Raw genomic sequence first — 13665 nt, 5'->3', positions numbered from 1 at the left:
CAGGAAGCTCCCGGGGTCCCACAACAAGATGTTGCGCGTCAGACTGGAGCAGGATATCCCCATGTTGGTGACACTGCCCATCGAGGTACAGCCCAACTTGGCAAACCAACCCTTCCCTTTCTTGGACACCACACTGGCTGATCTGGGCATCCAAGACTGAGTCTCACTCCGTGTGGGGACGTTTTTTTGTTTTTGTTTGTTTTTTAAGAAGCAATCATGTGTATATATTCAGCTCAGAGCTGAAGGAGAGGGTGGTTTGGGTTGACACCAAGAAGACCCATCCTAGAGGTACGGCGGTGGGATCCAACTGCAGGGATGTGGTCAGATGGCAGTCTGTGGAAATCAGGTGACAGTGAGAGCAACTTGATTTTCCTATTTTGTCCTTCAGATACGAGTGAAAGCCCAGATGCCAGGAGACAAGCAGCTCCAGGAGGTCCTGTACAGCACCGAGGTCCACACTGACCGCTCCTTCTGCTGCACTGGAATGGATATCCTGCCCTGGAAACAGACGTGTGCAGGTCTAGAAGCAGTTTAAATCCCATACTTTTTTGATCTGTGAGGCTCTTAATGTCACGTCTGCAGCCATGAAAGTCAGCTCAGGGTTTCTTGATTCTGATTTTTCTTTGCTGTGTCACATTTAGCTCATATCTGCATTGCCATGCCCTGAAAACAAGCTGCCGAGCTTTAGTCAGGCTCAGGGACAACGGGAGATCTGAGGAGCAACACGATGAGAACAACTAAAACTGAACAAACTTAACATCTGATTACCTTTTTTATTTGTAAGAAAAAGTTTAACATGAACGCGCCAACTGTCCACAGCAAAGCTTATTATGACAAGACTGCTTTTATTCAGTGATGTCAAAGTGTCATCACTTCATACCTCTGAACTGACATTAGATGTATTGCATACCTTGTTAGAATTACACTGTTGAAGCATTTGTAAAAAGCTTCTGTCCTTGTTAATTTATGTTTTAGGATAAGTTTTTGGGCTGTGTAAGGTCACAGGTTGCATTTCTGAGCAGAGTAGTAAAGGTAAAGTAAGTGTTTTCAAAACTAGCCACTCAGCATGTGTACAAACAGTGAGAAATCTCTGAAGAAAACCGTTTGAAGGAGCAAGAACACACGCGTTTCTCCACAGGTTAAAGCCCGCTTTAATAATCAATATGAATCAAAGACTTCTGTCAACACAAAATAAATGTAAGGAAACACATCCAGTTTCTATAACTGACGACAAGCTTGGACCACAGTGATCTAAACTCATCCTCTACATTGGAAATGTAAACAAATGTAAATGTGGTTTTTACTGTACCAGAGCAGGGCTGTGTGTGTAGAGCACAGCCAGGCAGCTGAACACTGTATTGTTCTCTTTTTGGTCCTCTTCGAGCGGGAGACGAGCCACCAAAGCTGGCAACACCGGTCAGTGAACACATTCAGTTTTCAGGCCCCTCTTCTGTGGAACCAGCTTCCAGTTTGGATTCAGAAGACAAGATTTCAAGATTAGGCTTAAAACTTTCCTCTTTGGTAAAGCATATATTTAGGGCTGGACCAGGTGACCCTGAATCCTCCCTTAGTTATGCTGCAATAGATGTAGCCTGCCGGGGATTCCCATGATGCATTGAGTTTTTCCTTTCCAGTCTCCTTTCTCACTCAGTATGAGTTAATAGACGTCTCTGCATTGAATCATATCTGTTATTAACCTCTGTCTCTCTTCCACAGCATGTCTTTATCCTGTCTTCCTTCTCTCACCCCAACCGGTCACAGAAGATGGCCCCGCCCCTCCCTGAGCCTGGTTCTGCTGGAGGTTTCTTCCTGTTAAAGGGGAGTTTTTCCTTCCCACTGTCGCCAAAGTGCTTGCTCATAGGGGGTCATATGATTGTTGGGTTTTTCTCTGTATCTATGAAGCGCCTTGAGGCGACTTTTGTTGTGATTTGGCGCTATATAAATAAAATTGAATTGAATTGAATTATCTGAGGAAGAAGCAGAGTTGGTTTGTTTCCAGCTGAAATCATCCAGGCTCAGGAATTTGAATCGATCCACATCATTTCTGCTTGAACTAGAGAACATGAGTGTCGACTTACATTTGGTCTGTGAGACACATGTCATAGTGACAGTATTTGGGTTAATATGGCATTACTCACCCTGGTCGCATTTCTTCAATATCAGGCACCAAGTTCAGGAACTCGTTCTTTGCAGCCCGCGCAAGGTAGGAGGTCTCCAGAGTGGGAACCATCGGGAAGTTTTCACAGTCTGAGCAGGAGGGACTGGAGGCACGTGAGCTGTTCTCAGGGGTCCTTTAACACAAATCACACCAAGTTAGAATCAAATAGATAACCTGTCAATAACCGTTTGCAGATCGAGGTCAATGTTCCTAAAAATATGTTTACTTCTGGCCCATGGAGCCACAGCGCGAGTCCGAGAGAGAGGGGCAGGTAGAGGAAGGGGTGAGGGTGGCACTGCTGAAGCTCGTCACGGATGGATCACGTCCGATCGGTGAGATGAGAGAAAGCTGAAGTGAAACAACAGCAGGATGAGGTAGACGTCAATATAGGAACTCCCTGATGTGACACAGAAAGGCTATTTTTTTATTTCTTTGTATTATTTCTCAACTTGCAGTCACTGATGCTGTTCACCAGCTGCTTGTATTCAGTATTGAAGGTGTGTGTCAGAAGGCGCAGGCACTACAACACAACAGGAACAAGACCGATCAGCTCCGAGCAGAGAAGGAAGAAGGCAGCAACAAGAACGCCCACTAAGCCCACGTTTTTCTCACCTTGGTGGCCAGCTCCTTCTCACGCTTTCAAAGGTGGTGCTGGAGATCTGCGAGGAGGCGGAGGTGGACGTGGACAGAGTGCCGGAGCTCACGCTGGGGGACAGAGACTCACTCAGGGACTTGGTGGTGGGAGCTGTTCCCACGGGAGCCGCCTCTCCCAGAAGGTGACGGGTCTTTTCCACCTGGACGAAAGATGGGGGCGAATGTGAGGTGGGGAGAAGAGGGGAGGTTAGTCATGTAAAGTCTGTACTCTAAGAAAAAACTTTTTAGAATAGCACTTTGGTCTTTGAGTTGAAAAGTCATTTTTCCCTCTACGATATTAAACAGATTTATTTCTTTATGAATCTTTTAAGGCCCCACCTCCTGCAGCTGCTCCATCTTCTCCAGCTTCCACTGGTGCTCTAGGATGAGGCTATCTCCTCTGGGCCTCCAGCCGGCCAGGTTCTCCTCTCCACGCACATAAGCCACTGATGTGTCCAGGACCTTCCTCCTCCTCCTCTGCATCCCTGCTCAGGACATGAGCCCTCATTAGGATGAAGCTCTCCACAGAATTATGATAAAACAGCTGCCGTTCTTTAAACATGTTTCATGGCCGCTCACCTGGGCTTCCAGTGTCAGACATCTTACACAAGCTCAGCTCGTAGATCCCAGTCACTCGGTTGCTATAATGAAGCAGAAGTTTTGAACAAGGAAACTTTGTAACAGGGCAGATATCTTTGATTGTGAAACAGAGATGGCCACAGTGCAGCAGCCCAGATTTACCAGTCAGGAGTTTTGGAGTATCCAGTCCCAAAGAGGTTCTTGAGAGAACGGGGTGGGGAAATCTTGGCGTCTCGGGAGTAAAAGACCGTGCAGATGTCTTTGGTGATAATGGCAGGCTGGATGCAATGGTCCAGCTGCAGAGAGGAGATAAAGGGTGTGTGTTAGACACGATGACATCAAGAGACTTAAAAACACGTACAAACAGGTACAACACGGCGGAGCAGCGGCTGACCTCCAGATACGCAGATAAGGTCATGTAGATCTTCTCTCCGTAGGGAGTGACGCGGTTGAGCAGGAGGGAACCTTTTAAGGGTGTTTTTATTTGTGCTCCCTGGCCTGGAAATAAACGGTTTCCGATCAGACCTGCTTCATCTTTGTGCCCTTGGTATCTGACTCGCTTGCTCCCCCATGCATTTTAAAAGAATCCTTCTCTTCAGCATGAAGTTCTGGCTCAGCTTTAGTGTCTGCATTACATGTACACAAAGACAGAAACATTCAATGATAAAAACACACAGTGGAATAAAATTGTAAGACGTCATCAGTTGATGCAGTTTAAGGACACTTGTTGTTCTGTGCAGTCTCACCTGGAGCTCACGCTTCTAGTTCATGCCATCATGACCAAAGATTCTTCAATTAATAGTTTAAAGATGTCCATGAATGCACTGCTAACTGCTCTTCACCCTGATAAAAATCAACATGCATTTAGAATAAGAAACACTTTTACAAAACCAAAAGCTTCACTGTACTTAGTGATTTATACGTCTACAAAACAGGTTCAGTTTGTAACTGAGAGAGCGGCTCAGTGGCGCTGAATTATATTTCCAATAGAAACACAATTTCATATGTTGTAGTAACAACACACTGCCACAAGATGTCAGCCTAGGCCTACTTTAACATGCTGTTCCAGTACAAAAGAAAAAGTGACAGAGCCTTGAAAGAGTGACAGAGACACTTTTTATGAACTCATCTGTAATGTGTCACCTTTTCTGTAGGATGAAGAAGTGCTTCCCTTCTTTTAAAGTAAATACAGGCTTACAAAGATCCTCTAAACATGTTTCTGAAATAATCCTAAACACAATCATTAAATCAAAAATGCAAGAAACTATTTATTTAATCACTCTTCTTAACTTAATTCCTTAACTTAGTAAAAAAAAAAAAAAAATAGACAAGAACTTTTCTTCTGTCTCACCTCTGTCAGTTTTCATGCTGTTGCAAGAACAGGTGGAGGTGCAGGTGGAACTTTGACTTCAGTGTGGTTTGTATGTGCAGGCAGGAGTCTGACATCTCAGGACAGCAGAGGGTTGTCGAGCACGGTGACTCCTGCTGCGACACCCCCGTCTGACTGTCCTGAGCTCTTGGTCCTCAGCAGACGGCCCACACACTCATTCATCACCATGTCTTTACCCTGCCTGTAAGAAAACCAAGAAAAGGCTAACATTAGAAACAGCCACCAACCAATCCCTTTTACTCCACCACCCAAAAACCAGTGAGAAACACTAGTTAGTATTAACTTGGAATCAAAGTGCACTAATCCCCAGGCTCCCAGCATAACATACAGTCCAACACAAACTCCACAAACTGTCTTGCTTCAGCTGACTTTCCTTCACCTTCTCTCCAAACAATCTGTTGTGCTCTTTTCAGCACAAAGCCACACTCCTGCTCACTGATCCTCACCTCTTTTTAACCTAGTCTCAGCAACTTTGTCCCATAGCTTGCACATCCTTTCCACCTCCATCTTTCTTCCCAGCCAACTGATACATACCTTTTCTCCTTCCTTAAAAGCCAGCCTAAGAAATACGAGTTCATAAACGCCACAGAGAAATAAATCAGAGGAATAAAATGCAAATGATATTGCTTACACTGAACAGCAACACCCAGGTGAGGATTATCTAATGCCAAATTTTCCAAACAATGAACAAACCGTGCCCTTTTTCTCACCATGTCTAGAGTGTAGAGGTCAGCCAATGTCGCTCGGATCTGCTGCACAGCTTGAGGCTGGTCTGGGAAGAATCTGTCCAGGACTCCAGGTCTGGGGAGCACTTGCTGAACCTTCTTGGTACCAGCCAGGTGAGCGCTGATATCTGGACACAAAGCCATAGAAAAAAAAAAGGGAAAAAAATGCATCTATTAATCACCTGGATCACCTGTTGAGAAAGAAAAAAGAAAACAAGCAGAAGAGAACAAGAGTAATAGAATAAACAACATCACAATGATATATGGGAATATGACAGTAAATACTAAATATTAAACATTATTGTGCAGCACATAAGATCAACAGAACACAGTGTGCTTTGAGGTAGGAGCCAAAAAGGGTGAAGTTTGTGTGTGTGAGCACCTGTGAGCATGGACGCGCTTGTTTTTTAAAAAGGTTCCTTCATGTAATGATCTGCTAGAGGGTGTGGGGGGGCCACAGCCCCGTCCTCCAGGGCATGAAGCAGGTATGGAGGAGATCAAAACTCCAGACATCCAGAGGCCCCCAGAACACAACAGACCAAGGAAGACCAACAGAGGGGCAGCCGCGCCACTGTCCCAGAAAGAGCTGAGGAGAGTCCCAGATGAGGGCTCACTCAGCAGCCGCGGAGCAGAAGCCAGGAGGAGTTGCAGTGACGCGCCCGTGAGCTCCGCCGGCAGCCAGCCGTGCCTGAGTGACCGAGCCCCAGGCCGAGAGGCCGGGGGCACCCCCACCTCCGAAGTGGCCCGAGCGAGCCCCAGGCTCCAGGCCCCGATAAGCGGCCGCCAAGGAGTGAACCGGTGTGTACCTGGACGCGCATCCCCGGACACAAAGAACCACCAACGCACCGATGTCTGAGGGAGTCCGCCACTGGCAGGGGAAGTGGTGGTAGGGGGAGATAGGCCTCCAAACCTTGGAGGGCCTGAGATGTCCCCAGAGAGGTGGCGCCTGATACCCAACCTGACATATAGACACAGACATACAGGCACACACAGACACAAACATCCATTCCCACCCTCATGCTCTCATATGTACTTACTCCACACTCAACCAACGTGGAGACAGACATAAAGAGACGCTGTACACACGATCACACTCCCCAAGCGTACTCTACAAACCGGGTCTAGGTACCCTTGCCCCTGGAGGGGGAACTGCACCCAGACCCAGGTGGTGTTACCCTTTTCCCTGCGGTGGGGAGAGGCAGACCACCCCAACTCCGCAGCAGCAGGGAGGCCCCACACTCCAGACCGCAGTCGGACGGCCAACTCCTCCTCCTAGCCCCCCGCTCCAGCAGGCCGCAGAGAATGGGGGTGAGAGAAGACTCCAAACCTCCCTCAACCCGCTCATTGTAGTGTTGATGCATGTGTGTTCTAAGGTGCATTTAAAACCCAGGAGGGCATGGAGCTACCTGCCAGAGAGCAGCAGGTAAGCGCATAGTCCCTCCTGATAGCCCTCAATGTCTACGTGTATTTAAAATTGAGAGGTGGGCAACGACACCAGGGGTGGGGTGTACATGTATCGTGTATCCATGTATCCATGTATTGTGCCCACCCCCAAGATCCTATATGTATGTGTAATGAGAGTGTGAGTAATGTGAATGTCTAAGTTGTGGGATAAAATTGAGGCAGAGGCAGCCAGAAGGGGACAGAGGGGGGGTAGCCTCCTCTGCACCCTGGTGACACCCCCATACTCCGCGCCCCGCCAGGGAAAGGGGGCCCAGGCCCATCCAGACCGGGGCCCAGTGCAGCAGCGCCTCCCGGCCCCACAGAGCCCGGGACAGTCCACCCAACCCCACCACAGAGAAAACTGCACCCACCCCACCATCCACTCATCTTCCAGACTACATAAGACAATAGACGCCCAGGCTGAGATCTTCCTCCACCTCTCCTGTATCTCCCCCTCCTGCAGAGAGAGTTCCTGAAGAGCGGAAAGCTCCAGAGAGTTGCAGCATGGCCTGGAGGTGTCACTATCACAATCTGCGGGGAGTATGATCATTTGTTATGAAAAAAGAAGACCCAAATGCAGACTCACAGGCTGGCAAGGATAAACTAAAGGCAGCCTGTTTATTTTGGACGGAGAGAATGATATGAAATATCTGACAGGGAACTGAGAAACTCAGAAACCTATACTGGGGGATAACACTAGGAAACATGACCAGTGAAGCTGGGTGACGAAAGGAGAAGATTAAACAATAAACACACAGGACGGTCATTAGGGAAGAGGAGACGGCAGGGACAAATCAGGAGTAACGAGACAGTTACAGCAAAACTCAACATAACCAACAAAATAAAATAGGAAGCACGTGTTTTGATCGCTGGCTCCAGTCTGCATGCTGAAGCTTCCTTTGGTTACAAGATACAGAACCAACGTTAGTGTGAATGAGACTATGAGAATGTTATATAGCATTTGCTCCACTTTGAATTCAGTTTGAAGAAGTAAAGAGACAAACAAACTTAAAAGAGACCATAGGATTAAAAAAACACAGACACCGCAAAAGGACGAAACACGGGCAAGAAGCAAAGTAAACAGAAAAGGAAGCAAGGAAATAGAAAGATAAGATCCACATGAATAGAATAGACAAAATATGAGTGCTTCAAGCAAACTGTGCAGGAATAAAATATAAATAGCAAACAGCAGAAATAAATAACAAATGGGGGAAAATATGTAGGATGAACAGGAACAAAGACACTGGAGAACAAAGTGGTGAGGGTTACTCAGACCACCATTAACTGATTAAATACATGGGAACTGGCAAAGTGAGACGCGGTCACAGAGAGTGACAAGGTACAAGGCGCACAAAAAGAGGGACTGGCAAAATTAGACGTCTATCAGAAGTACAGAATACAGAGACAGACAGGCAGACAGTGAAACAAACATGGAGACAAAACCTGCTACACACAGAGACAACACTAACACGGCCTGAACATGAAAGGAAACAAATTTAGACCAGCAACTAAGAGGAAGCACTAATTTGGAAGGGAAATAATACCAGACATATGGTGCACTCTGAATATCACCAGTCTGTTGCAAAGCTAACAGAGAGACAGACAAGCATTCACACCTACAGCTAATTTAAAGATACCACTTCAGCGTCACAGCTGGGTCCTTCTCTGTGTTATAAACGACACAGAGAAGGCCCCAGCTGTGACGCCACAGTAGTTCATTTGTTGACTGATACATCGATGTAGTCTCTCAGGAACGAGGGCGAAATGCCAACGACCGCCTGTCTGTTTTCAGGGCTGTATTTGAAGCCATGCTCCAATCAGGCAAAGTTTTAAGTGTTGCACATTTCGATGGGTTTCTTTCAGCTGACATAGTTTCCATTTGGGTCATGTGGTGTTAGATACCCCAGCGTGTGGTCATAGGGTGAAGAGCCCGGACGATTAGTGGGATTTTAGGTGTGGTGTAAAAATGACGCTGCAACTTTAAAAACGTTGTTGCTTTAAGGATTAACGTACAACCATACTTGGGCTGAGTTTGACACTGGTTCTCTTCAGTAATTAAAATAGCTTTAACACATGATAAGATCAAATGTCAGCTACACTGTGACAGTCGAGGGGCCACACTCAGATATATTTATTCGCTTGTTCTCTTTGTGTGATAAGAGTTTCCATCTGAATTTAACCCCTGTGTGGGGCTGATCTTTCATTTCATTTTATTTCAAGCTCAGATTCTTTGCCTTTGGCACATTTTCTGTGACGAGACTTCAAACCATTCCCACCGTCCTTATTAATCAACATGGTGAAGTGATTCTTCGCAAGGTGATGGGATAGGAAGAGTTTCAGAAAATGAGGCCTTTTGTCTTTATTGGAGAGGTCAGTGCAGACAGGACGGATGGGGGGAAGGCGAGGGGGGAATGACACACAGGAAACGGTGTTGGTCAGACCCAAAGACAGGCGTGGGCAGTGAGGACTCTCACCTTCAGACTCACTGTCTAATCAGTCTGACAGTGAGTCTGAAGACAGAGCAACCCAACACACGTTACTATGTTCATCATCATCATCATTGTTTATTTATATAGCACTTTAAAAACACACAAGGCTGACCAAACTGCTGAACAATAGAAACATAATAGATACCATAAGAATAATAAATACGATACAATAATAAACATAGCGAAAAACAATAAAATACAAGTCAGTCAACCACTGAGTCAAAAGCCAGTGAATAAAAATGCTTTTTCAATCTGGATTTAAAAACCAGCACTGATGTCGATTGCCTAATGTGAAGAGGAAGATTATTCCAAAGCTTAGGAGCCACGATAGAGAACGCTCGGTCTCCTCTCAGTTTCAGCCGTGATTTGGGGACTGAGAGCAACAGCTGCTCAGCTGACCGGAGCGAACGAGTGGGGACATAGGGCTTCAGCAGGTGCCAGACCATTTAAAGATTTAAAAACCAATAAAAGAACTTGAAAATGAATCCTAAATTCAATTGGAAGCCAGTGCAGGGAGGCCAAGAGTGATGTTATCACTAAGCAGGACATTAAATCAAATTAATGAGACACCAAAACAAGAGCTGGAGCCCAAGACAGCCATGAAGTCACAGTGTACACAAATACACAAGAAACACAGAAACCAGCTGGGTGGATGTGGCTCGGGAACCTTCTGTTACCTTGAACGTCGGTGTTTTGAACGCTGGCTGCTCCAGTCTGCTTGTATTTGTCCAAGATTTCCCCTCATATCTTGGTTATGGTTATTTTTTCTTTTATTAAACTGATCACACTCCTGTTCATGAATAGAAAAAAACCCCATCAGTGTATTTTCACTTAAACAAGCAGCTGTTTTTTTTGCATTAAAGTTATATAAAAATGTAACAGTGCAAATTCCTCGCTGACAGTTTAACCAAAAGGCATTTCCAGTGGAAAGTAGCCAACATATCCTCAGCATAACCATGTATAATATCCACAAAACCTGAGAAGGTTGGAGAGAAGGTAGGCGAACTCTGCTGGGATCTGCGTTTAACAAAGTGTCTAAAGACGAAACAAAGAAATCTTTCTGTAAATGTTCAGATGCACAGACTGGACTGAAAAAGAGTGAAAAAGCAGCTAACGTCCAAAAATAAGAAAACTTTGAAAGAACTCCAAAAAAACCTGGAGAACTTTTGCTCAAAAAACAGTTTTGTTTTTTTTAAATTACAAGGCAATCTGACAAAATGTCATCAAATGAGACTCAAGACTTCTGCAGGTCTCTGCCATGACTCAATTTTTTTTTCTTAACGGCAGAAACAATTGTTCCTTTTTTACTTTGTTTCTATTTTCTCTTCTTGTTTTTATCTGTTGAACAACAAACAACATTCATGCTGATTCACATAATATCCTGTCTCTAATCTCTGGGATTTCCTCGTAGCTCTTTGATGCAAAGAACATCCATCAAACGCTCCAGCTTGTGCTCAACATCATCGTGAACGGTGAAGGTACTCTGACGAGAAAATACTCAGTCGACCTTTTGGTTGATTTGTTAAAGAACCCCAAAATAGCTGATTACCTAACAAGGTATGCAGATAATTCACAGCTCTTTTCCTGAATAGCTGCTTTAAAACTCTGCTGAAAGCCTTTGTCCATTTCCAGGTATCCCCACTTCTCGGCATGTGTGTCTCAAGTGTTAGGACTGCTGCATTGGAAAGACCCAGACCCTGCAGCCAAGGTGAGAGACGACAAATATGATAACCCACACCAGCTGTGCTTAACTCTGTAAGTTCCCAGTATTCCCTGAAACCATCACGTGTGACACAGTTTACATCAGACGTGATGCAGCTGACGTCAACACTGACCTTCTTGTGGTAACAGAGACTTAAAAAAATAATAATAAAGCAACAAAGTGGGTCGCTCTTTGACAGTAAATTCCAGTGCGGTCCGCTCCAATCTCCTCAGGCTGACTCTCTTCTAGGCTCTCCTGACTGTTCCCTTTACATGCTGATGATGTGTCTTGTAAATCTGGATCCCTTTCCAGCAGGACGCTCCTCTTTTTCAGACAGTACCTGAGCTGCTCTCTCTCCTGACAGTCAGCTGTCCACCTCTGCATGGCCAGTCAAGCCAGCGCCGAAATTTGAGGCAGAGCTCGGAGCAGAGCGGGCAGCCAGGCTGAGCACGGAGCAGAGGTTGAAGGTCGCAAACTGACATCCACGTCTTCCAGAGAGCCCAGACCTCCTGCTGCAAACAGACTGCACCAACCGTTGTCTCCCACCAAGCTGTTGTAGGACAGATCCAGTGCACGGAGTGAGGAGAGACAGCCCCGTCTGCACACGGCAGCTGCACAGAGGAAGAGGACCCATTGATAACTGATCACTTTATGCCTGTTCACTTTACTGTTTTGTTCACAATGTTTCTGATGGAGACAAAAATAACACCGAATAGTTTCATTGTTTTGTTTTATACGACAGCTACAGATGCTGGCAGCATGAAATAAATGAAAGAAATATCAATTTCCTTCAGGCTTTACTTGTCTTAATATACATTTATGCAGCCTAATGATCCACTACAGACCAAAAAAGAAAAAGTATAATGTCATTGTGTGTTAGTTACCCAGATGTTGCATGTCATCAGTGGTGAGCTCGCAGCTGCAAAGACGGAGCTCGCTGACGACTGATGGCTGCAGAGCATCCAGCAGGAGCGCCAAGTGACCGCCAACCACTTTACACCAGGAAATATCCACCGTGCGCAGATAGGACACCGCCAGGGCTGATGCATAAACACAAAGTTTTCACCATTTCAGGCTAGAGGGTGGAAGAGGTATTCAGGGAGAATGACTTGAAGGAAAACTTCTATAAATAAACAAGTGTGTGTGTGTGTGTGTGTGTGTGTGTGTTACCCAGAGCAGTGAAGGACTCGTTGCTCATGTAGCAGCTGTTGAATGGCAGCCTCCTCATTTGTGTCGCAGGGAGGGCGGAGACCAGCAGGTGGACCACACCTCCCACTTCCTTATTGGATGACACATCAAGCTCGGTCAGTGCAGTGAGAGAGGGCAGCACCTGGACTGAAAAACAACGAGTCACATGACTGCTGCAGCGAGCATGCGATTAGTGTCCGGCGTGTGAGATTGGTAGCAACTGACTCAGAGCCTCTAGATCATCTCGCGTGAGGCAACACAGGTGGAGGTCGAGTCTCTCCAGGTGTGTGACGTGAGCCAGGTGAAAGGTGAGGCGGCTCAGTCCACCAGCTAGAAGCAGCTTTACAGTATATTAATCAGAACAATGCTGCTCTCTAATGTATCTTGGTAAAGCGCAGAAAAATCTAATGTTTTATATGATACAGTGTGATTTCAGTAACATATCATAATGGAGGCTTCAGCAAGTACTTACGAAGGAAATCTTTCCTCTGCTCTTCAGTTAGTTCATCAAATACCTCCCAAAACATCTGTATGGTGGGGTGGCGGTCATGATATCTCCAACCATAACTTGTGTTCTGAAAACAGTGAAAATGACTGTTATAATCATAGAGTTTGTAAGGTCAGGCATACACTATGTTGCCAAAAGTATTCCCTAACCCATCCAAATCATTCAATTAATGTGTTCCAATCACTTCCATGGACACAGGTGTATTAAATCAAGCACCTAGGCATGCAGACTACTTCTACAAACATGTGTGAAAGGACGAGTCGCTCTCAGGAACTGAATGAATTCCAGCATGGTAATGTGATAGGATGCACCAGTGCAACAAGTCCAGTCATGAAATTTCCTCGCTATTAAATATTCCATAGTCAGCTGTTAGTGATATTATAACAAAGTGGAAGTAATTGGAAATGACAGCGAGTCAGCTGATGCTAAGGCTCATAGTGCACTTAAGTCACCAATATCTGCAGTCTGCTGTTGTTACAGATGTCCAAACTTCATTGGTTTCCATGGCTGAGCAGCTGCATCCCAGCCTTACACTGACAAACACAATGCAAAGCGTCAGATGGAGTGATTTAAGCATCTCAACACTGGACTCTAAAGCAGTGGAGATGTGTTTACTGGAGTGACGAATCACACTTCTCTGACTGGCAATCCAATAAATTTATCTCGCTGTCATGTGTTATTTTGCCGGGTTGTTTCCTCCCGTTGCCATGTAAACACAAAATAGTGTATATATATGAATATTTTCAAAAAATGCTCTGTGAGTTCCACATCATAACAGTTATTTACTGAGCAGCTCAGTTAGAACTTGCCACTCACACACTGAGCAGCACTCACTAACTTTCTATTTCTA

The 13665-nt window shown here is 45.5% G+C and overlaps 1 protein-coding gene and 1 pseudogene across 1 annotated transcript; one reads left to right on the top strand and one right to left on the bottom strand.

Moving 5' to 3' along the window:
- Positions 1 to 13665, top strand: part of LOC146625124 (uncharacterized) — a 238552-nt pseudogene that overhangs the window by 167397 nt on the left and 57490 nt on the right.
- Positions 11996 to 12834, bottom strand: LOC146625131 (leucine-rich repeat-containing protein 31-like). Its single transcript, XM_085362706.1, has 3 exons — positions 12780 to 12834; positions 12290 to 12454; positions 11996 to 12159 (listed from the first exon to the last, which is right to left on the bottom strand). The coding sequence occupies exons 1-3, from the start codon at positions 12832 to 12834 to the stop codon at positions 11996 to 11998; spliced, it is 384 nt and encodes a 127-aa protein (XP_085218832.1).

Source organism: Diplotaxodon limnothrissa, linkage group LG9, assembly GCF_057381915.1.
Source record: "Diplotaxodon limnothrissa isolate DT_005_m linkage group LG9, D_limnothrissa_male_GT1.1, whole genome shotgun sequence".
NCBI lineage: Eukaryota > Metazoa > Chordata > Actinopteri > Cichliformes > Cichlidae > Diplotaxodon > Diplotaxodon limnothrissa.
The sequence above is the reverse complement of the archived record's forward strand: the minus strand, read 5'-3'. Positions and strand labels throughout refer to the sequence as shown.